This window comes from Callorhinus ursinus, unplaced genomic scaffold, assembly GCF_003265705.2.
Source record: "Callorhinus ursinus isolate GAN/ISIS: 27379988/994484 unplaced genomic scaffold, GSC_fseal_2.0 scaffold48, whole genome shotgun sequence".
Lineage (NCBI taxonomy): Eukaryota > Metazoa > Chordata > Mammalia > Carnivora > Otariidae > Callorhinus > Callorhinus ursinus.
Window position 1 is genome coordinate 225489 of NW_027397110.1, and position 24303 is coordinate 249791.

The 24303-nt window shown below is 57.7% G+C and overlaps 1 protein-coding gene across 4 annotated transcripts; it reads left to right on the top strand.

Moving 5' to 3' along the window:
* Positions 1–1953: 1953 nt before the first annotated feature.
* MLC1 (modulator of VRAC current 1) lies at positions 1954–23516 on the top strand. 4 transcript variants are annotated; one of them, XM_073882589.1, is made up of 12 exons: positions 1954–2416; positions 2703–3013; positions 4337–4426; positions 5453–5506; positions 6537–6638; positions 12540–12638; positions 13048–13119; positions 13931–14047; positions 16177–16233; positions 16820–16942; positions 20358–20507; positions 21646–23516. In XM_073882589.1, the coding sequence occupies exons 2-12, from the start codon at positions 2834–2836 to the stop codon at positions 21718–21720; spliced, it is 1119 nt and encodes a 372-aa protein (XP_073738690.1). In that variant the 5' UTR covers positions 1954–2416; positions 2703–2833; the 3' UTR covers positions 21721–23516. The 4 variants fall into 4 exon arrangements, with proteins under 4 accessions (XP_073738690.1, XP_073738692.1, XP_073738689.1 ...); XM_073882588.1 differs by having other exon boundaries at positions 1957–2416; positions 20355–20507; positions 21646–23515; XM_073882591.1 differs by lacking the exon at positions 2703–3013 and having other exon boundaries at positions 1955–2416; positions 20355–20507.
* The last annotated feature ends 787 nt before the right edge of the window (positions 23517–24303 follow it).

Here is a 24303-nt window from a genome sequence, read left to right on the forward strand (position 1 = left end):
CCTGACCTTCAGTGGGTCAGCCCGGGGGCCCCGGGGTCGGTGTGACCTGTGTGCTGCCCTTCAGATCAGCCCGGGGGCCCCGGGGTGTGTGTGTGACCTGTGTACTGTCCTTTTAGTAGGTCCGAGGGCAGCCTGAGCGTCGCTCGTCCATCCATGCCATGTTGTTATGATTCCCCTTGGAGAGCTGTGAAGGTCGTCCTTCCCCAACATCTCAGAAGCCTGACAAGTCCACATCTCAGACGGGCACTGGGAGTGCATCGCGGAGTGGGAAGGTCCCAGGGTTTTCCCGGGTTGGGGAGGAAACAGGTACCCAAGGCAGAGGCTGTTGGCCCTGGTTGCGCTTCCTACCGGGGTGCCAGGGAGAGGCTTGGACAACAGGGGTGGTTTGCAGCAGGAGTGTCCACTCCTTGAGACAGCCCTGCATTCTGGACACTTCAGCTCGGCTCCTCAGCTGGTCCATGCGGATGCCCAACAGACCTGTCCACCTCGGCCTCAGAAGCAAACCGCAGCCTCCTCTGCGTCAGCTGAGACGCACTGCACCCGCACTGCCCACACCGAACTCCGCACCCTCTCGCCCCACGTGATCCTCACCGCACATTGCGTGGGCACTTCCAAACCCATCCAAAGGCTGCTCACAGCTCACCACCTCTGGGCTCCCCTGCCATCCCGGCCAACAGCCTGCTCTGTGCCCAGCGGCCGGATGCTCCTGTGCGAGAACCTTCCGGAGGGTCCGCCTTGGAGTCTGTGTTGTGTCCACAGCAGGCGGAGCGAAGGCTGTGTTCACGCCCACAGGGGCCTCATCCCTCACGTGATGGCTATGCTCATTGTCCTCCAGCCTAGCCACCTCAGGACCTTTGTACCTGTGGCACCTCTGTTAAGCTCTCTGTGAGACCCCTCTCCTGGCGTTTCGCATGTCTTTGCTCAAAACACCTGCTTCTCATTGAGGCTGCCCTGACTTACTTTCCGTGACAGAGCACACAAACTCCTGTGCACCCATTAGCATGTAAACTCCACGTGGGAAGGACTGGTCTGCCTGTGCACTCTGTAAACATTTGCTGAATAGCAGTGAAAATGTTAAAACATGAGTGGGATCTCAGCAGGCAGAGAAGGGAGGAAGGGCATTTTAGGAACAATAGTTGGTGGGAGAAAACAGGATTTGTTTTGGAAACTGGTATTGCCAACAGAAACAAGGAAGCACTTCTCCAAGGCCTGTGACTCCAGAGCCTCAGGGAGTTTGCTCCACAATCTCCGATTCGAGGCAGCCTGTTCGTATTTTCTTCTTATAGAACAGCCTTGGGAAGGCGCAGCAATGGTGAAATCTGCTTGACTTTTTCTTCAAATGAAAACATGAAGGGTTCAATCTGGTCAGACCGATTCCTACTAATTCAGTTATTCAGAAGACAGTAAGGGGCACCTGGGTGGTGCAGTCGGTTAAGTGTCCGACTCTTGGTTTCAGCTCAGGTCATGATCTCAGGGTCGTGGGATCGAGCCCTGCGTTGGGCTCCGATAAGGAGAGGAGATTCGCTCTCCTCCCTCTGCCCCTCCCTCCATCTCTTACCAAAAAACAGTCAGTGAAGAAGTTTGGGAGATATTTCCATCTGTTCAAAACCCCTTCTTGATTTCCCAGGTTGTGGTTTGTGAGAATTCTCGTCTCTGCTTGGTGGAGAAACTAAGGCAACAGAGTTCGTTATTCAAAACCAATGCTTCGCTTAAGCTTTATGTGGATTTGCAGTTTGAGGAGCTGGTTGTTCAGAATGCTTGGATTCGAGCCATTTTGTGGCTTCCATGTGCACAAAGACTCCGTCACTGTAACTGTCAGGGCGCCAGTGTCTCCGGGCGAAGTATGCTCCCGTCCTTTGTCTTTGCTCAGGGAGCAGAACTAAAAGGCCCAGCAGGAGTGCCGGGCTGCCCACGGGAACCAGTGAGTCACAGTTCCGAGCAGGTCAAGGGCCACGCTCGCCGCGTGGAATGTGCAAGTTTGTGTGCGCCCCCGTGAAGGGGGTCTTCCTCTGGGGTCCCAGTGCATGGGGTCAGCTGCCTGAGAGGGTGTATTACAAGGTCGTGAATAAGAAGCTACTTGTTTCAAGCGCCCCCCCCCCCCCCCCGCCGCCCCCGATTCTGAGCTTGGGGTGGGACGCTGCTCTGCTGTGAGGCCCGCCAGACCGAGACCGAGACCGAGACCGGCCGGCCGCCGCGGCACCGAGCGCAGCTGGGCTGGGGCTGGGGTGCCTGCGCTTACACAACCACCCCAGAAGCTCTCTGGGCCTCATTGAAATTCGGGAAGCGGTGCTCCCCGCCCCGGCTCCAGGGCGTCTCTGCTGGGCTTTTGTTCCTCTCTGAATAGCTGCGCCTGGAAGCCCAAAGCCGGCTGACTCGGAGCCACCCGGACGCCGTTGCTCGGGCCGAAGCCCCCGAGGTAAGCACGCGGGCTTCACCGCTGGAGTGTGCGCCTCTTGTGCTCTGGGGCTCAGTTTGCACCTGGAGCGGCTTAGCGTGCTGCGATCCGAGCAGGCGCGGGACTGGGAATGAGGTGGCTGTGGTGGGTGCAGGTGGGGGCGCTGGGGGCCCGCGTCGCCCAGGCGCTGATGGCTGCTCGGCTCCGTTTTCCTGGGAGAGGACTTAGGTGCTTCTTGTTTCCTTCAGGTTTACTGCATTTGGTATGGTTGATATTTCTTTTTCTGAAAACAACTTCCTTTAACTAGACTCGTTTCAGAGTGGTCCCAGATGAACGATTATTTCATTGCTGGTGCGTAAGTGGCAGCTGAGGGGACCCCAGAGCCACAGGTGTTGCTGTCCTGTGGCCTCTGATGCCAGTGTCTATAGCCCGAGCGCCATGACGCGGGATGAGCAGTGCGGGGAGGAGCTCAGCTACGACCGGATGCCCACCCTAGAGCGGGGCAGGCCCGAGGCCGGGAGCTACGCCCCTGATGCCAAGCCCAACGACATTCAGCTGACCACGAGGCTGCCCCCGTGCCTCAGCCACAAGACGTGGGTCCTCTCCGTGTTGATGGGGGTGAGTAGCTCCTGGCCAGGACCAGGGAGGCATCGTCCACGGCAAGCCATCCCCTGGGAATCCACGCGGCCTGGGAGAGCGTGGCTCCGGGGCTGCTTCTGCTTCTGGGGAGCCTCGCGGGTGCTCATGTGCTTACTTGGCATGTGTGCTCGGGATTCACCTCAGGAATATCTACCGCAGCCTCGGGGCTTCTCCGTGTTCCACCAGGCTTGGGACAGCCCAGGGCCCATGCTGCCCCTCTGCGGGGTCGTGGGTTGTGCCCCTGGGGGTCTGGAGTTGTGCTGCACAGATGGGAGGAGGGGCTGTGCTCTGAGGGCAGGCCTCTGGCAGACTGGAGAGTGGGTCAGGGTCTCCGAGGCGGGAAGCCGGGGCCCGCTGCAGGAGGAAGCCCCAGGGCCGAGGACGCAGGCTTGGGTTCGGGGACCTTTCCCTTCAGACATGCTTGAGTGGGCACCTGACCACTGAAAGAGTCATTTTGGCCCAAGAGCAGGGTCACCTGGGGCTGGGCCACTGGACACACCTCTCTCTAGGCTGGACCCCAGGGCTCTGTGTGGCCTGGGCTGAGAGCTAGGATCCAGGCAGGGACCTCCCTCCACACTGGGCTTCCCCAGGCCACCCTTCCCCTGAGCTGTGACCCCGTCCCGCTGAGACTGGAACCCCCATCCGCCCGGGGTGCAGAGGAAGCCCCTCCTCCCGGCCCCTGGACTCTGTGCACTGGCCACAGTGGCCGGTGGCCAAGGCGCGTAATGCTGCTCATCCCCCCTGCCTCACATAGGTGTGTCTCGTGGTCTCCCTCGTTCCCCAGGCCCCTGGCCTCTGTGCTCCCATCACAGGGGGGCACACACGACCCCCGGCCCGGACCCAGAGGCTCGCCCTCGACAGTGTTCCCATGTCCCAGGCCTGACGTGAGGCCTCGGTGCCCCTAACAGCCGGGAGGCCCTCGGCCCTGCAGTCATTGCCTGGCCATCCACTTGGATTAGCTTTGCAGAGAACACGGGACGGAGTTGTCTCCCAGCCTCCGAGCCTGGCCCTGAGGGTGGGGATGCTAAGGCTCCTGAAATTGCACGTGTTGGGGGTGAGGGTATGTTCTGGGGAGAAGCGCCATTTCTTGCTTGAACTTTCGACAGAGGCCTCTCCCTCCCTCCCCCAAATACATGTGGAGGCCCTTAGTCTGACCCTGCGGGGAAAGAGGGGGGGGAGTCAGGTGTGGTGGGATCTCGGTGTCCACATTGGCATCATTCTGTTACATGATAGAGGTCTCATTGAACGCCTGATGTCCTGACATGCTCCAGTGGTCACCTGAACTGTGTTGCTGTTTTGCAGAGCTGTCTGCTTGTGACTTCAGGGTTTTCGCTCTATTTGGGAAACGTGTTTCCCTCGGAAATGGATTACTTACGCTGTGCCGCAGGGTCGGTAAGCATTGCTCCTCGGTTGCACCTTTCAGTACCGGGATTTGAGGTTGTGCATTTGAGTTCTTTGCTCTGAGATTTACGTGTTGCTATCACTTGCTGACTTCAGTTTCAGGCAAGATTTGATGCGTGTGAGTCTCTCGCCGCAGACTCCCGGGTGGGAAACGGCCCTTGAGTTCCTACAGCTGCGTGCTGCCCGTGAGCTGGCAGGGTGCCCGGTCTCTGCTCCCTTAGGACAAAGCTCCTTGAAAGAGTTTGACCCATCCCCTGCTGTTCTCTCTGGAGCCTTCTAGGTGGCCCTTTGTCACCACTGGAGTGGCCCTTCTTGGGGGTCCCAGTGAAGTCTAGCCCAGATGCTCCTGGGCAGCCACTGACCTAGGCTGGACATTTCAGCAAAATCCTTGGCAGTGCCCTTCACCCTCCAAGTGACAGCCCGGGGAGACAAGCCACATGCCCCACTGGTTCCCTTCCACCCTTACGGGCTCTGTCCCCATAGCTCGAGGGGTCTGTGGGGGTCCTGGTGCCTGCAGGGGTGACACCTGGCATGGCCCACGATGCGCAGGCTGGTGCCCTTCCCTCCACCTCCCCACTGCCCTGACACCCCATGCTTGCCCCCACGCTTGCCTTCTTCCTCGTCTTCCACTTCTGTGGGGATCAACTGCAGGGTCTCCAAGAACCTCCTCGGGGCTCTGGGACTCCGGAACATTTCCACTTATTCACACACAGATGCATTCCCCTTTTGGGGTAATTCCCAAGCTAAGACAAACTCACTCTTATGCAGTTGGTAGAGGTGACAGTCCAGCTCTAAGTGTGTTCAGCCCCTTTCGTCTTTTCAGAAAAATTAAAGTTTTTCCAGAATAAATCATTTTGAAAGGCATGAGACCTTCCACTGCTGGCAGCACCCCTGTGCCTGCAGGCGGGTAGCCCTCGTTTGGCCGACAGGTCTTGGGTCATTCTGGAAGTGTAAGCACTGCAGGTAGGGACGCCAGGTGGCTCGCCGCTGGCTCACGGAGCTCTGGTTTCCTTTCAGTGCCTTCCCTCAGCAATCGTGAGCTTTGCTATTTCACGGAGAAACATCAGTGCGGTGAGTCCTGGCCTCCGTGCAGTCTCTGCAGGTGTGGGGGCTGCAGCACGGCTATGGGGGAGCCTCCGAGGGCAGGACAAGCCAGGCCGTGGGCTGGGGAAGCAAGCCAGGCCGCCTGCGGGGCTGACGGGCACCCACCCGTGCGTGCGTGTGCGCGTGTGCATGTGTGCGTGCGTGTGCGCGTGTGTGGATGTGCACGTACATGTGTGAGCGTGTGGATGTGCGCACGTGTGCATGTGCACGTACATGTGTGAGTGCGTGCATGTGTGAGCGCATGTGTGTGTGCATGCGCACGCGTGTGCGTGTATGTGCATGTACACGTGCGCACGTGCATGTGTGCAAGAGCGTGTGCACATGTGCAAGAGCATGTATGCGCATGTACATGTGTGCACGTGTGCATGTGGGCGAGAGCATGTATGTGCATGTACATGTGCGTGTGCGCGCGCATGTGTGTGAGAGTGTATATGTGCATGTACATGTGCATGCGTATGCATGTGTGTGAGAGCAGTGCACATGTGTGTAAGAGCGTGTATGTGCATGTACATGTGTGTACGCATGCGTGCATATGTGTGTGCATGTGTGTGTGTGTGTGCACACATGCTCATGGAAGGGTGTGCCTCTGCTGCTGGCAGCCCCTGTGCCCCCCACAACAGGGCTTCCTGTACCCTCCCCCGACCCCAAGGGGCTGCAGGGCATCCTGCAGTTGTATTGTTGTTGTTTTTTTAAGTTTTATTTATTTATTTTAGAGAGAGAGCGTGCAAGCATGGGAGGGTGGAGGGGCAGAGAGAGAGGGAGGATCTCAAGCAGCCTTCCTGCTGAGTGTGGGGCTCGATCCCATGACCCTGAGGTCACGACCTGAGCCAAAATCGAGTCAGATGCTCTACTACTGAGCCACCCAGGCGCCCCGCCCCCGCGCATTCTTGTGTGTCATATTCTTGGGATTTTTTAATTAATGACCTGGAATTTGGTTCAATGATAGCTTTAATTTTTTAGTTATGCAAAAAAAAGTGACCCCTGTCTTGTTTTCCAGATCCCTAACTTTCAGATCCTGTTTGTGTCCACGTTCGCCATCACCACTGCCTGCTTGATCTGGTTTGGATGCAAACTGGTGGTGAACCCCTCAGCAATAGACGTGAGTCCCCGGGTGGGGCCATGGGTCTTCCTGCTGCCACGGGTGCCGGGGGCTCTGGTCCCGCTGAGTCTGGGCCGGAGAGGGTGCTGTTGCTGGGTTGGAAATGTGCAGTAGTCACACGGTAGGTACACATGTGTCCTAGCTCTGGAGTCCAGCAAGTTTTGAGAATTTTATTTATGCTTTTGAGAGTGGTCTTTACTTGATGGTTGCATCGATTCCAGTGGATGAATTTGTCAATAACATCTTGAATGTCTTTTTTACCATGTATTTCATCAAATCTGTGCTGCTGTTGATTGGTAGGTGCACTGTTACTTTGTGTACCGCTAAGAAAAGTGGAAAAACCTTCCCATTTAAGCGATGATACCAGAAGAGAAGAGTCTTCTACGAAAGAGGACTCATCAGAGATACCTCAAAAAAATAAACAGAAAAGCCTTGTTTTATGGGAAGTGTTGAACTCCTTTCTTTCAAGGTCAGGAAGAGGATGGGGTGGCCCCGAGGAAGTGTCAGCCAGGCCCCTGAGGCAGAAACGTGAACACGCTCCCGTGGACCTGGGGGGGACACTCCTGTCACCATTATCTACAGACGAGGGCATTCCCGCTAACTTTGCCATAAATTCAGCACATGTAGCAAGGTCGCTGGGCGTGAAAATCAGTGTACAACACTTGGGCCAGCAACAGAACATTTTGGAACAGTAATTTAAATACAGAAATCATTTTACAGAGATAAGCGTGAAGTTCCTGGGAATAAATCAGAAGGTTTGCGAGGCTGATTTGTCGAGAATCGTAAAGTCTTACTGAGAACCAGGGTGTCTTCTTTAAATCGGTCCCGCCAGGTGCGTGTGGGGGTGCCTCCCGATGGTGGCAGGACCCAGCACGTATCGTGACCAAGGGCCAGGGATGGCAGCCCCCTGGACAGCACCTGGGGACTCACCCTACAACCAGGACTTCTTAAACAGCCGTCCCCAGAAGGCAGGGGAGCCCCCACCGCCCAGGCCGGCCCGGAGCAGCCCCACACGTGCAGACCGCTGCCCTGGACGTGGGACTCGCTGGTGCTGCTGGAGCCTGGCCAGGACAGACACAGGAGCTCATGCTGTAAGGGGGACCCCTCCCAGGGCATGTGGGGTGCTCCTGCTGTGGATCCATATGGCAGAAGGAGGAAAGCACAGTGCCCCAGGCGGCTGGAGGCACTCAGCCTCGCTGCAGTCAGAGGAGGTCAAGGAAACCACAGGGAGATGCTGTTTCCAGAAGCCATGGAAGGCAGAAGGAGCCTGCCTCCCATCTGGGACGACTCTCACGCCCTTTGGAAACAGTCTGGCGTCTGCTGGTATGTTGAAGAGCACACACACGGGGATTCTGTGTACAACCCCCCCGACAGTGCAGACCCCAGGGAAACACGTGTGCACTTGGCCAGGAAGCGTGGCTCTGGCAGCTGTGGGTATGGTGCCCAAAACCCCGAACCTAAACAGACACTTGGTGTCCATTCCCTGGACAGTGCCCCCAAATACACAGCCTGGGTAAATAGAGGTGGAGAGCCCCAAGCCACCCAGCCTTCTGCTCAAGTGTGGCCTGTGGCTGCGATGCCGCCTGTCCTGGAGCTGGAACTCCAGTCACTGCCCCACCCCGGCCAGCGCACAGGAATCCACGGGTAACCAGGCCCTCGGGGGGCTCCCGGAATATGAAGGTCGAGCTGCAGCACACTGCAAGTGCTGTTTGTGGCACTGAGGACACATGCTCTAACGCCTGAACCATCAGCGTCTGGGGATGCATGTGTGCGTGTGTGCACACACACAACACACACGCGCACACACAACACACGCGCTCACACACACAACGTGAATATGTACTCGCGTGCACACACCACACACGCGTGCACACACGCAACGCGAGTGCACACCCGCGCACACAACACACGTGCACACACGCACACATACATGCACACAAAAGTGCATGCACACATACACAATACGCGCGTGCACACGCAACGTGAATTCGCATTCGCGCACACACACGCAACGTGAATACGTACTCGTGCACGCACACACACAACACACGCACACAACGCGAGTACGCACTCGTACACACAACACACACGTGTGCACACGTGTACACATGCAAGTGCACGCACACACAAACAACACACGCGCACGCACATGCAACGTGAACATGCACTCGCACACACACACGTACGCATGCACACGGGCACACAGACACCCCCCCCACACACAGGGAAATAGAAAACCACGGGAGGGACATGAGGTTTGGGGCTCCCACACGCCTCGTCCCTGCTGCGCTGGGCCCTGGGTGAGTACATGTTGATGTCCCCACACGGTGTACACAGGAGAGCCCATCTGTTCCCCGCCATCCCCCATCCAGCTCCCTGTGAGTCTGCGCCGTGTCCTCGGTGGGGCCCTGTCTCCGCAGCATTCTTCGGGGGTGGATCCAGGTGGCTCAGCTGCCGTGAGTGAGGCATGTCCACGCATTTCTGCGGGGTCTCCTACTCCAAGGAGCGCGCTCTGCCTGCCCGCGCACAGGAGCAGCCCGGCTCTTGCCCTCCCTGCCTGCTCAGGCTTCTCAGATCCCACAAGCTGCCCTGCATCTGGCGTCACCAATGGTCTGCTGTGCCCGGGGAGCACCCCAGTGGCAGCTGCTTGTTACTTCTCTTCCGCGGTCTCATCCCCGCTGCTCCTGAGCACCTGGTTCTCTGCTGACCTCCTGAGCTTCCTGTCCCGACCACTGCCCAGTCTCGCCCTCGGCCCACTGGTAAATCGGTAAATTGAGGTTGTCTTTCTCTTCTCGAGCCCAGGACTTGCGCCCTGCCCTGTTTGTCTGTGGGGCACACTCCCCTCCCCGTCCTTCAAAGCCAAGCTCGCGGACTTCAAGGATACTTTACAACAGGTTTATTGAGTTCCTCCACAGCTGCACCTGGGATTGCATTATGATCATTTTAAGTTTATAAAATAATTTTGTGACAAGTGACATCTTTGTTATGTTAATCATCCTGGGCAAGAGCCTCCTGGTCCCTCCATGTATTCAGATCATTTTCTGGGTCCTGTCTTAGGGCCTCAGTGTTTTGTGTATTCTTGGTCAAGTAATCCCTACATCATTTACAGATTCTGTTGCTAGTAGGGTGTCTTATTGCTTAAATGATATTTTCAGATGGATTATTGGAGTATAGAAACAGGGGATTGATTTAATTTTTTTCTTTATTTTGAAATATTTTAAGACTCAAAATAATTTGCACAAATAGGAGAGTTCCTGTGTGCCCCTCCCCAGGTTCCCCAAGCGACAGCGTCCCACATAATCAGCCAGGAGATTGACCTTTGCTGCTGAATACTCACTTGGGTGAATGTTCAAATGGTACCAGGTTTTAAATAAGAAGGGTCTCTCATCAGTTTATTTCGTGTCTGGAAACTTTGCTGAACTCTTTTATTCTTCACAGTGTTTGTGGGTTGCGTGGGTTTTTCTGTGCAGGTGAGCACGTCACCTGCGAGTACCCCCTGTCCGCCCGCCGGCTGGCTCTTTCTTTCCGTGGCGCCGTGGCAGGAAAGAGTGGTGCACCTCTCTGTCTTATTCCTGACCCCACATGAGTTGCATCCAAAGAGTCTCTGTTTGTAGGTTTGATGCGTAACTCTCGCCAAGTTAATAATATTCTCTTCAAGTGCTGGTTTACCATGAGTTTTTCCATTTTAAAAACATAAACAGGAGTTGAAGTTTAATAGTTCGATTTTGCTATGTAAGATGATCTTTCCTCGCTTAGTTTGTTAGATGGATAGATTTTTCTGGTGTTGAGCCTTTCTTTCCTGGAATAAACCTCCCCTGATGACAATGGTGTTTTTGTAGATATTCAGATATATAGCTGGTACCGTGTTTAGGATTTCTGCATCACCTGGTGAGATGGGCCTAGGTTTCCTTCTGCCACTGGGCCATAAAGTAAACTAGGCAGCACCGATCTCTTCTGTGTTTAGGAACAACGTGATAGAGGAAACGGCTTCTTGAAAGTTGGGTAGAACTTACCTGTAGAGTCTCCCCCCAGAGCCGTTGCCGAGGGAGGACGTCATTATGAGCATCGAAGTTCTGTTTCTTCTTGTGCCAAAGTTTGGCTTTTCTCTTTTGATCAAAAATTTCTCCATATCATGCAGTTTTTCAAAATTATTAGCATGTAGTAGCTTGTAAATTGCTCACTATTTTATGTGTGCTATCTATAATTTCTCATTTTCATTCCAGAATTCCACTGGTGTCTTTATTGTATCTACCTTATTAATCTTTGAAAGAACGAGCTCTTCTTTGGTTTGTGGCTGCCGTTCCCTGTTTACTGGTGGCCATCATTCCCGTGTCTCCAGGGCTGCTTCTGGGTCGGCTGGCGGGGCGCTCAGTGTGCTGTCTGTGGTGAGCTGGCAGCCCAGCTCACTCGGGTGCACGGCCCCGTCTCTGATCTCCAGCTTAGCTGCATCCCAGATTTGACGCGTAGCATTTCATCCTTGTTTGGTTCTAGGTGTTTGCACGTTTCCCGTTTGCCCCTCCAGACCCACCTCCCATGCACTGCCTCCCTGTTTGTGCCAGGGAGGTGGCACGTGTGCCCATGAGAGAGGAAGACAGGACATTAGCGAGTGGTTAGTGTGTCCGAGCCCTCCACGGTGTGGTGGGATGGGGGCTGGGTCCCACTCACGGCCACTCCCTCCCTGCCCTGGTTCTCACTGGTCGTGCTGCCCTGGTAGGTTTCCCGTGGTTCCAGCTCCTCTGGTTGAACTTCCTCCAGTCCCTCCTCGTGACTGTCCCTGGGTTTCTTGCCAGGAACCTGATGAAACAGACCCATGGGATTATTTTTTAAAGTTTTCCATTTGTTGATGTTTTCTGATGTTATTATTATGGTCAGAATGCACAGCCTGTAGTGTAGATTTTTTGGAATTTACCAAGCTTTATTTTGTGGCTTAATAGATGGTCAGTTTTTGTTAGCGTTCCACCAAATACTATGAAAGAACAAATGTTCTCTGTTTTATTTTGCAGGTAGGGTTCTGTAGATCAAACATATTAATTTCATCTGATTTTAAACGTAGGTTTTATCATCACTCAGGTCTGCTGAGGCCTGCGACCAGCAGACAGCCGCCATCGGGAAGACAGCTTCCCCCAGGAGGAGGGGGCACGCCGTGCCCAGGCTGGGGGCCGCTGGGGGGAAGCACCAGCAGGCAGAGCGGGAGGGGGACAAGGGCAGGAGCCATTCCTGTGGTTTCCGCAGGAAGGAACGGACAAGGCAGGTGAACAGGCTTAGGACTGGCCTGCGTGAATACCGACCACGGGTTCACCCGGGCTCACCTGGCTGGTGGGCACCTGCCCTGGGTGGTGGGAGCAGGTGAGGGAGGCCCCGAGGGTGGGGGCCCCACAGAGGGGGTGGTGGGCCGGGGCTCCGGGTTGGCTGGTTTGCATACCCTACAGTTAAATTAACTTTTTTTTTTTTAGCATTTTGTTCTATGGTTATTAACAGAGGTATAGATTCCTATAATTGCAAACACAATCAAGATATGGAACAGTTCTACCACCCCCATGGCCCCAGTCTCTTTAGTTTTTGGCACTTATGCATAGAGCTGTGTAAAGGCTCACTGATACGAACTTAAGTTTTTATATCTTTAAATACCCAGCAGGGGCACACCACTAAGGAAGGTTTAGATCAGGGGTCAGCAGACTACAGCTCAATGGCCAAATCCAGCCTTTGGGCTAAAAATGGTTTAGAGAGAGAGACTCAGAGTCAGAGGGGGTGTGAGGCCCCTGGGCCTAGCATCTGGCCTTTGACAGGAAAAGCTGCCCAGAGCTTTGAACAGACTTCTAAACCTGTCTGTGGGATTGTCTACATTTACAAAATAAAAGTGAAGAGAGCCTGTTTGTAGACATATGTGTTCTCTTTTGGCAGATAAATTTTAATCTGATTCTGCTCCTTCTGTTGGAGCTCTTCATGGCGGCCATGGTGATCATCTCAGCACGGTCGAGCGAGGTGCATTGTAAGCAGAAGGTGGGTCCAGCCCTATGCTGCACGGGGCACACGCCTGGCTCCCCAGAGCATGAGTCCGCAGGAGGGTAGGCTGCCCCAGGGTGCCCCATGCGGCCCCACATCTCCAGGGAGTCACGAGGCTCATGGCCTCAGGGAGGCAAAGTGGAAGATGCAACACGACCTCCCCATCGTGTGATTCTGGTCCAGTGCCCAGTGTTTCCCGTGGAGAGACAAGTCCGCTGAGCATGTCGCCTTGAGCACCAGGACTGCAGCGGTTAATCCCGTTTTCGCAGGCAGGGAGAACATTTGAACTCAGAGCACGGCCAGTAGGTGCAGAGAGCAGGGGCGGCAGCTCACCTGGGGTGCACCCCTCCCCGCCCTCACGCAGCACCTGCGAAGTCACCAGACCAAACGTGTTGTTTCCTTTCAGGGTCCCATGCCGGATAGCTCCAACGTTCTGTATGAAGTGGCATTTCCCGCCCGGGTCCTGAAGTCCTATTCAGTAAGATAATCTTTCCTCTCTGCCTGTTATTTTCCTTTACGTGGGGGAGGTCCGTGGTGACACAGCGTCCTGAGTGACCCTGCGTCCCCAGGGAGTCCTTAAGTTCACCCCTCTTCCTGCCAGAAGGGTCCTGGTTGGAAGGGTAGTGACGTGGCCACGCTCTCTGGTTACCTGTGTTCCCAGACTTGTTCTGATAACCCCCCCGCTCTGAGCGTGGTGTTCCTCGTTTCTGCTTGTGGCTCTGGAGCTTTTGGCTGGGGTTTGGAGCTGTGTCCCCAGACACGTCCAAGTTTCCTTCTCTTGTCACTTAGCGACTCTACATCTGCTGCAGGTGTCGGCCGTAAAGTCTGTGTTGACTGGGTCAGCGGTGGGCCCCGCAGGCTGTGTCTTTCTGCCCCGACGCTCAGCTCCGCTTGTGTTTGGGGATGCTTCCGTCAGCACCCTGGGACTGCCACCCTTTCTGTGGCCTCGTGGATGCAGACCCTCACGTGGGGCCTGCATCACCGCACTGCCACGTTTATACTGAGTTTTGCCACCTCTCTGTTTTCTAGCTTCTTTGCCTTCTGCTGCCTTTCCCATCTGCCTTTGAATTGGTGGGAGCGTCGTCCCTCCTTCTGCTTTTTTCCTTTTCCCACTAATTTTGAATTGGAAACTGCATTTTTCCATGTTCTCTTAGAGGTTATCCTCAACATTTCAACATGTTGGCTCCTTTGCCCTGAGCTCTTGGAACAGTCTCTTCACGCCCCCTGTCCACCTGCTGCACACGACACGCTTTCCCCAGGTGACCCTGCCTGCGTGCTCTGCCCCCCAGGTCATCGAGGTGATTGCCGGCGTCTCTGCCGTCCTGGGTGGGGTCATCGCTCTGAATGTGGATGACGCTGTCTCGGGGCCGCACCTCTCAGTGACGTTCTTTTGGATCTTAGTGGCCGTGAGTACACTCTGGGGCCTCATCATCTGATGAGCAATTCTGTCGTCGCTTACCGAAGCTAGTGTTGCTCAGTGTTGAACTGAAATGCCCAGCACCTCCCATTCGTGGCCACAGGCAGCCTTGGCAGGTGTGGGCTCCTCACCGCCGCGTGGAACAGTTGAGATGGACCCTGCACGCCCGAAGTCCCACTGTCCTGTGACAGGCCCCGTGCTCCCAGGCGTGGTCACCCCAGGGCTGCTCAGCAGCATCCCTGCAGGAGGGGCTGGTTTTCCCCACGCTGCTATCCAGGGCCATCCCGTGTGAGTGGCCAGGACACAGTGAGCATCCCTGGACTCGTCCTCACGCTCTGCTTCCTGGTGCTGCCCGACGGCCTGTGCATCCAGCTGCAGGAAGGCCGGGACTGGTGTCTCCTCCAGACGCCGGGCCCGGACTCCTGCTGCATCCCAGGGCTCAGAGCAACACCGTGGGCACCTGTGCCCAATCTCGCCGAGCCCTGGGAACCGGCCGCTGTGCTCCCCAAGGACTGGAGCCCGGGGAGAGAGAGCAGGCAGGGAGGACGTGGCCGGAGCCATGCACCTGGTGCACAGTGGGGCTTGCGGAGGAGAGAGCGTGCCCCGGTCTGCCCGGCCAGTGTGGCTGTGCATGTCCTTGGAGGGCCTGGGATTACAGCCTCGGATTGTTGAGCACAGAGACCTAACACTCCCCTAATGCTGGTGGAGAAGAGACTCGCCTGAGCAGCCCTGTTGACATGCTCAGTGACCATGCATCACAGAGGATGTGGCCGTCGCCCCCAGACCGGCCTCCCTGGGCCTTCTCCCCAGCTGTGGAAGAACTGGCCAGGGACGGGGGGGCGCACGGAGAGGAAAGGATCTGGGGGTGGTCCGGGGATGGGAGAGGCCAGTCACAGACCAGGCAGGAGTCTAGGGCTCGGGGCCTGGCTGAGAGCCTGTCCCTGCAGCGTCCCTGGGTGGGCTGTGTGTGTGGGAACAGCCTGCCGCCACAGGCCAGTCTCCTGCCAGTCCAGGGCCTGGGGCTGGAGGAGCCACCAGCAAACCTGAGCCCCGCTCTTGGCTTGTCGGGGCCACCGAGCCTCTTCCTAACTGGCTGCTCCGCACCCACAGTCCCCCCTGCTTCCAGCCAGAGAGCTTGTTGGAACACCTTCGCCCCTACGCTCCTTAGAGGAGCCGACTGGTGGCCCGGCGCACACAGCCCTGCAGCCACGCCACATCCCGGCCACACGGGGCTCCCCTGTCGTGCCCACACCAGCACCTTCAGAGTGCTGCTCCCCTCCCAGTCCTCCTGCTGCGGGGCCTACCGTTGTCCCACTCAGCCTCAGCCCGAGCCCTACCGGTGTCCAGGGGTCCGAGCTGCTCCCACGCAGGGCACGGTCGTTTCCTGTGTGGGTGTGTGGCTGGGTAAGTAGAGCTTGGACACACTTGGGGCCACGGGTGCAGTGGGCTGAGCGGGCCGGCACCGGGCTCCTCGGGAAGGATGCGTCCTCCTGCTGTGCTTCCCTGTGCCGGGATTGCGTGAGAGTAAACCAGTCCCTTCCAGTAAGACGCAGCAGACCTGTGTCAGTTACACAGGGGCAGGGGTGCTGTGCAGTGGGGCAGGGTCAGTGTGGTGGGTGGTCCTGGGGCTCCCTGAGTCGACCCTGCCGAGGCCACTCTGCAGCCAGCTGGTGTGCTCTTCAGAAATGCCCGCGTCGGCCGGAGGAGGAGGGTCTCTGGTCAAGGAGACTCTAAATGCAAAGCAGGGCCACTGATTGCGCCCCGAGCCGGGAACAAAGAGTGCCTATGACAGGACATTATCGGGGCTATGGGAGGCTCTGGACACGGGCAGTGCTGTGGAGTCCGTGTGGAATTTCCCTGGTGGGTGCTGGTTGAGGGGTTCCGGAGAACGCCTCCGTCTCAGCCGGCGCGCAAACAGCTGCTGGGGGCAGGTGGCCCGTCTCGGCCGGTGGAGCGACCCTGGGGCAGCTCCTCCGGCTTCTCTGCAGCCTCGGGGAGGCCACCCCACTTCCGCCCGACCCGTCCTGGCCCCGAGGATGCCGCCCCTCGAAACAGGAGAGCCCGTGCCGGAGCTGACCTCAGCCATCCCCTCTGAGGCCATGTGTTCTTTCCTCCTAGTGTTTTCCGAGTGCCATTGCCAGTCACGTCACAGCTGAGTGTCCCAGCAAGTGCCTGGTGAGTGAGGCCCTGTCCCCAGGTGCCCGGCCCCCTTCCCGGGCTGCCACGTGATGGGCTCGCGCCCCTGGCCACGGCCGCCGAACCGGGCTGGGGGGCTGAGCAGGGGAGGCCTGTTGAGCGCCGCGCGCTGCTCTGAGGGCAGACTGCCTGTGGGACCAGGTGGAGCGTCCGGAGAGAGTCCTGGGACTCAGCAAAGGGAGGAGGACGTGGCCTGCGAGCCTCAGCCCGCATCCCCTCGTCCTGTCAGGTGGTCCGCCGGCTGACAGGGACAGCTGCTCAGTCAGCCCGGTCGCCCTGCATTCGTACTTTGCAGCACCCGTGTGCCGTGCGCCCCAGACCAGCTGGCACCGTTGTCCGACGGGCACGGGGTTTGTGAGGGCAGCAGTCTCCTCCGCGCGTCACCCTCCCCACAGAGTGGACACTTGTGTAGAGGTTGGGGGCACTCGCGTGACACAAGCCGCGCTTGGGGTTCACGGGAGCCTCAGGCAGAACCCAGACGCAGATGTGGACAGGCGCTGTTGCAGCCACGGCTGCCCGGCCCGGCGGGCTGGCCGAAACAGAGCTCGCGTCTGCTTCCCGTCAGGTGGAGGTGCTGATCGCCATCTGCAGCCTCACGTCCCCGCTGCTGTTCACGGCCTCTGGGTACCTGTCATTCAGCATCATGAGAATCCTGGAGCTCTTCAGAGATTACCCGCCGGCCATCGAGGTACGTGTCCTGGGAGCTCTGTGCGGACATGGCGTTGCTGCCCCGTGGGAGGAGTCGCCCAGGACGGGTGGCCCGGCCCAGCGTCCGACCTGCTGGAGCTGCTCCCACCTGTGGCCTGAGCTGCACCTGACTTCTCCCCTCTGACAGCCAGGTGTCTGCGCTCCACTGTTTTGCCCACGCCACCCCAGCCCGACTCTGCGCAGGCTGCCTCTTTTTCTAAGTTTGGGCCATTCTGCCCGGTCTCACAGCCCGCCTGGACACCCCTTCTTCTCAGTGCTCTTGGGGCTTCCATGCGCACTGTAGAATCCGCTCTTCATCTAGGCGTGTGACAACCTTGTTGGAATTTCTGCTGGAATCCTGTTAGGTTTATAGATAAATTTGAGGAGAATTGAGGGCCTTTTCACATATGAATGTGCTATAACTAGGACTTTTCTAGTCTCTCCGTGGGCTCAGACACCGGCACCAGGCTTATCGCTTGGATACCTTGCCTTGTTACCCGTATGTATGTATTTGCTCCCAAATGTTTATCACGAGAAATTTCAAATATACAGAAAAACGGAAAGAATTCTGCAGTAAACACCAAGATTCCCCAGCAGTTTATGTGTTGTTTATACACACGTGTTTACACTGACAGCTGGGAGCACACACGCATGTGTCGCTTCTGGGAAGCCTCTGAAAGGGAGTGGCAGGTGTCTGACAATGGGACCCTTCACCGTAAATACTTTAGTGTTTCCCAGGGGGCTGCCTCCGACACACCACAGCCCCATGCGGTGTTGCCTTCACGCCGTGTGCACGGACCATCCCAAGAGTGTGCCTCACGGCTGAAGCTTTCTGAGCAGGGCCCAGCCGAGGGCCACAACTTGCCCTTGAGTCTCTCGATTCAGCACAGTCCCCGCCTCTTCCTCCATGACACTGACATTTTGGGGTCCAGGCCATGTGTCTGGGAGAAGGTCCCACGTGTGGATCTGTTTCCCATGGTGCCAGTGGGAGTGGGGTTAGGACCACGTGTGGTCACCTCCCACCTGGTTTGGCAGCAGCTGGCGGCGTGCTGGGTGGCGGGGGGGTTCTCGCAGGAAGGAAATAACCATGACCGCCATGTGAGTCGGCACCTGCGGATGCCGCGTCCCAGCACCTCGCATGGGCTTGGCCCTGGCGGCTGGCCTTGCTTGAGCCGTTGTTTTACACTGAGGGGTGAAGAAAGGTGACGGATGCCTGGCTCTCATGTCCCACGTCCCTGATGAGCTGGCACACGGTGTGACTGGTGGTGCCCTTCCCTTCTGAGTGCCACCAAGGACTCACGGGCTTTCATTATTTGTACGGTGCTGCAGCCATTTTTCTCTGGTGCCCGAGCTAGCCCAGCCATGGCCAGAGGGAGCCCCTGCCCGCAGTCACCTTGTCCTGCCCCCCGCCGGCGATCCCAGGCCCCTTCGGAGGGGACCGTACACACGAGTCAGGATCTGGGGGCTCTGTGCACTCATTCATGCTGGGGCATCATTGCTTCTACGCCTCTTCAGTGGACAGAGCTGAGAAATCTAGATTTTGAAGATCCTGAATTCAAAATGTATGTACTTGAATTTTGTTAACTTGTGTTATTTTATATTTGTATCTCTTTTCTCTTTCTCCAAAACTCTTGTTTCCTGAAACATTGAACGTGGTTACTGTCTTATCTTATAATACACGTAAAACGTTCGCAAGCCCACCACCAGGGCCACCAGCAGCAGCAGCCCAGCTGAGAAAGTCTGCAGCCTCCTCGGACCCCACTTAGGAGGTGACCCCGCTTGCTCGATGAAGTAACCCCTTTTCTGGGCGTGGCTGTACTGTTTGATTCGTGCTCAAATGTAACCTTTCTGTCTGGACCCCCCCAGGCTGGGAGCTCTCCCATGTCCTTTCTGACACGTGCGCACGAGGACGTCGGGGCAGGGGTGGGCTGCTCCCAGCCATCTGCTGAACAACTCAGTGCACACAGGAGGTTTTGAGTCTGTGTGGTGCATCGTTAGGACATGAGCTCGGAGAGGGACTGCCGGTCAGAGGGTGGACACTACTGTAGGTCTGTTAGATGGTGACGAGTCCCCCTCACAGGAGGTCCCATGTCCCCACCCAGCGCTGGCCTTGTCCACAGCCCGGCACGGAGGCTTGCCACACGGTTTTGTCACGCGGGTGAGGCCACACGCCCGGTGTGGCTGCCATGGCGTCTCTCTGGACATGAGTGGCCGTGGACTGCGCCTGGCAGTGCTGACCCCTCGTTCCTGGTGGAGTTGCTTCTGTGCCCTGCCCACTTTCCAGGGGCTTGGAGCTAGACCAGGATTTGGGAGGCCTCCGCAGAACAGCTGTGATTTTTGTCCCGAGGAAGTTTCTGTTTGTTTATGTCGTTAAGTTTGTCAGTATCTTGCTTGATTGCTTCTGGATTTTTCGTGGCAATGAGAAAGGCTAGTGCTTGCGTCCGACAGGAGTTTGCCCCAGAGCACGAGGCAGCTGGCCTTTCTGTGGACTGGAATGCCCACCTTCTCCGCCCTCGTCTGAGATGCCGCCCTGATCACAGCTGAGCTTCTGTTCCTGTCGGGGCCCATTTCTGCGCCCGACGTCTCACGCGTAGTCTGATGCCGCTCTGTTCCGGTCGTGGACGTTTGCCGGCTGGCTTCACCAGCTGGCTGCAGCTTGCCTAATCACCCATCACTGCTTCTCAGGGTTACCTCACTTTTGTTGCATGTTTGTTTTTCTGTGTACGTTTTCAACTTGCCTGGCTCCAGAAAGCACTTTTCTCCTTAAACTGGGCTTGTGGTTAAATTTGTACCTTAACTTGAGGAGAGCTGTTTCCACAGCGACACTGTACGGAGCTGGGGTTTTGTGTTAACATTTGGTTGCTTTGTATCTCAGCCAAAGGGGAGGGGGCTCCCCCTGATTTCCCATTACCCCTGCGGGTGCCAGGCGCTCCCCAGACCCTTTCCCTCCAGCAGCCACCAGCCTCCACTCTGGGAGAATCTGCCGCTGCCGTCTGTGTGCTTCTGCCCAGGGGCCGCGGGGCAGGCTGCTCACACACGCCTGGTCGCTTCACCCCACGTGGACACCCTCTGTCACCACACGGGGCTCTGCCGGTGGTTGTTTTGGGGCTACCACGGGGCTTAGTCGCCTGTGGGCCGTTTTCATGTTATCTGTTAAACCCAGGACAACAGAACTTAGCGCAGAATCGATTTCCTCAACTCCCATTCATGAGCGGAAGTCCTCGTGCAGGCGTGCGCGTAGCCGGCATGATTCACACAACTCACCCGCGTACTCTTGGAAGGCCGCAGGGCCTGGGGCGCTGCCTGCATCGCCTCCCTTGGCTGGAGGGCGTGGCCTGTGCCACGCGAGCTGCAGGCCCCGGTGGCTGAGGCCCCAGGCAGACCGCGGGGCTCACCGGCCCGTTTCTCTCCAGCAGTCCTATGACGTGCTGCCTCTGCTGCTCATGCTGGAGCTGCTGCTGCAGGCAGGCCTCAACACGGGCACCGTCATCCAGTGTGTGCGCTTCAAGCTGGGTGCGTCCTGGGATGCTGCGCAGACCGGCCGGCAGGAGCGCCCAGCAGGGGAGGTGAGTGGCCTTGGGCGCTGTGACCGCCCTGCGCTGGTGGGGTGGCCCCCCACACAGATCCATTCCTGAGAGGATTATGGACTGAATGCCTTCAGTTTCACTCCTACAGACGTGGACAAGAAGTTGCTCAGGACCCACTCAGGTCACAGAAGTTCCTTCCTTGGCCCCTCTCGGGGGGGGTGGCGCCCACCCAGCCCTCTACAGGGTGGCATCAGTGACCTCTGGCCAGCCCCTCTGCCAGGCTCAAGGCCACCTGGACAACACTCTGCCCTCCACAGCTGGAAGGCCGGGGAGTCAGTATGCTCCCCATGAGGCGCCCCCTCCCAGAGGTGTTTACAACTGTGGACAAGGGAGGCCCCAGTGCTGCAGGGTCCACGAGGGCCTTTGTGCGAGCGCGCTCCTGCTTCCGCCATCGGCCCTTGCTCAGCAACCCCAGCCTCTCCATCCTGTCCTGTGCCTGCCTTCCTTCCCTGAGATCTGCAGACAGTGTCCTCTCCTTGTTTTTACCGGTGACAGCTGGTCTCCCAGGGGGGCAGCGTTGCCCCCAGGCCCTGTAAGAGACCCACTTGGTTCTGGGTGGGGACAGCAATGTGCTGAGTCTGGTGAATGTGAGCTCCCACCGGGTTCCAGAAGAGCAGGTCCAGAGGCTCAGGGCCCGGCAGCTGGCCTCCCCGTTCCTGTGTGGGGACCTCGGCCGCAAGCCTTCTCCCTCCCTGGCTGACAGGCCCCTTCTGTGTGGAGGCGCCGGTCCCCTGACCCCAGGAAGAGCTTGGAGGCCCTCACCCCGCCCCGTGGTGTCTATCCTTGCCCCGCCGGGGAGTATTTATTGGGCACCTACCGTATGCAGATGCTTCTCTGTCTGCTGCTGGGATGCAGCCCGTGTCCTCGGCGGTCAGGCAGAGGCTCATGGCGGCCCCCCGCCCCGTCCCAGAGCCCACCCCTGTCCAGGCTGCGCTCCTGGGGGGACGTGGGCGGCAGAGGGGCAGGGACGTCCGTGTGCTCCCTCCCAGGAGTCCAGGGCTGTTTTCTATGCTGTCACAGGCTGAGAAAAGCTCTCAAGGTAACAGGTTCCCACCTGCCTGCTGCCACAGGGTGGGGGGGGAGCAGGAGAAATGACACTCTGCCTGTTTGGCCACAGGTGTCCAGAAGCCCCCTGAAGGAGTTCGACAAGGAGAAAGCGTGGAGGGCCGTCGTGGTGCAGATGGCCCAGTGAGCACGGGGCAGGGAGACCGAGGCAGAAGCAGGGCCCTGCCTGGCTACCACCGTCTAACCAGGCCAGGCTGCAAGGTGGCGTTTTCATAGAGTAGTTTAATTCTGCTTATCAGTCTGTCGGTTCCTGGCTCTCGAGGCACCACCTCGTGAGCAGTGGGGCCTGCAGGTGAGGCCGGGCTCGTGCGGAACCAGACCCTCCCGGGCTGATATGTAGGCCAGCCCCCTTCTGCTCCTCCGGCCCCTGGCCGGCTTTCCGGCCTGTTCCCTTTGAGCAGACAGCATACACGCTGTGCACAGCCCCACACGGGTCTTACAGGGTTTCTCTTCTGAGATGCGCCTGGACCAGAGCCCAGCCTGCCAGCACTGTTTCTGACAAGAGAGCACAGCTGTGTGTTCCTGTCGTGTCCCCGCAGCCAGGGGGCCCTTTGTCCCCAGGGCTGTGGGCACACGGCAGCCCCACACCCACAGCTGTCCCTCTGTGAAGCCCGCGTGCCCAAATGTCGGCCCTTCCGTACCTGACCCGGTCATTCCAGAAGGACCCCGCCTGCTCCCTGATGCTGGTGCCTGCCATGCAGAGACCGCGTCAGCAGTGGTGGTCTGCACTTGCACCAGGGGCTTTCTACACTAGGCGTGACCCTAGCCACTGCCACAGCTCAGTGTTCTTTGTGGTGGGGCCATGTCCAAGGCTTGGAAAAGTTGGGCTCCATTTCCCGGTCTCATTGGCCTTGGTGATGCGGGTGCGGTGGGTCCCTCCCTCCTGTCATGGGTTCTGCCTCCACTCCCATCACCATGCTCAAGATACCAGACAGATGCCCCAGGAACCCGCACAGGGTCGTCTCCATGCAGGCTCCAGCCCAGCCCATTTCCTAACCTCACTCACCTGAGGTCAGGCCCAGGCCGGGGGTCTCCTCCATCTGTCACTGCCCCCTGCCCAACAGCAGAGACAGGGTGGGTGTGAGAATAACATCTGCTTCAGTTAAAGTCATGGCCCAAAATTAGTCTGCATGCCATCTCCTCGTCCCTGAGTATACCCGATTTCTGGAAGCACAGTTAGCTTTTCCCAACTGATATGGACGCTCGTAAATCCCCCGTGAGGTGGGAGCACCTTCTGAGAATGTGCTGGGGACTGTCTTGGGGCTGTGCTCTCATCCACAAGGCTACCCACCTTTCCTCCCTGTAGAAGGAGCAGGCAGCACTCTGCTCTGCGGAAAGGTGCCGATGTTTGCTCTTTGCTGAGTTGCGGTAGCTCATTGGTGAGGGTTGTTTGGGGCTGGCTGGGTGTAGACCTAGGGGGTGGATTCCAGGATCCTCCCTGGTTTCTCACGTCCAAGCACAAGTGACTGGCTGCCCGTATTCACGAGCACTGACGAGCTGGGTCATTTTGAAACAGGAGGAAAAGCAGGTGAGACACAGGAGAGGGGGACTGTCCTCCGAATGGCAGTGATAGCCTGCGCACGCGCACACGTGCACGCACACGCACGGGCCGGCCGCGGTCCAGGTCCCCCCTTCCTGCGGCCTCCGCGCTGGGAGGCCCGGGGCATTGCTCAGCAGCCTGGGACGGGAGCCAGAGAAGCAGCACAGGCCGTGCTGGTGGTGTCCTGGGAACAGAAAGTCTGAGTCTTAGAGACGGAATTAGATGCCTAGGGGCTTAGCACTGGCTTGTACTTTATTTCAGAGAGCTTGAGAAACCCAGGCAAGTGGGGTTTTAGACATTTATAATTCTGTCCATTTTCATTTTCGTCTGATGTTGTTTAGTATCTCCTGAGCAATAAACGCTAACATGGAACTGCGGTCTCTTTCATTTTGGGTCTCTCAGGGATCTCTCTGCCCAGGTTCTGAGAGAGAGAGGTACAGCACAGGAGGGCTGGTGGAGGTGAAGGCCATACTTTATTTTGTGATTTACGTGAGGCCATGTGGAGGTGGCTACTGGTGAGCGCTTGCTAGCGAAGACTGGAAAGGGGCACAAAGACCCCTCCCTGCCCAGGGGAACTGCCCCCCCCCCCCAGCTAATGCAGAGTGAGAGCAGAACCTCACTTTTGGGTTATCTTGGGAAGTTAAGTGCAAAATAAAGATGATTTAAAACCAAATAAAGATAATAGTTTTCCTAAATTTACTGGGAGCAAAGGCATTAATAGGATGGGTGGGTCTTTCCTCTGCATCCCTCCCTCCACGAGGAGGAAGGGAGGAAGAAGGACGCAAAGGGCACAGGGACTTTGGCTGGCGTGGGACCCTGGGTGCACCTGGAACTCGCGGGGTCGCAGCACAGGCCTCCGTGAATGACCCCGGAGACACCAAGGCCACCTCGGGTTCCTCCGTCGGACGGTAAAGCTGCCCCGCTTGCCCTGATTGCCCACAGCCCACGAGCTCGTGCACAGCTCCCGCCTGGCATCACCACCCCAGGGACTGCGCTCTCCGTCTCTGCTCCCCTAGCCCGGCCGCTGGGGGGCACCAGGAGTGAGGGTCGGAGGGAGGCCTGGGTGGAGTCGGGGGCCGGTTGTGACTCTTGGTTCTTTATGACTTGGGGGCCTCTGACTGCCAGGGTGGGTCTGCTGACCCCCACCAGACCTGCGCCTGGTGACCGCGT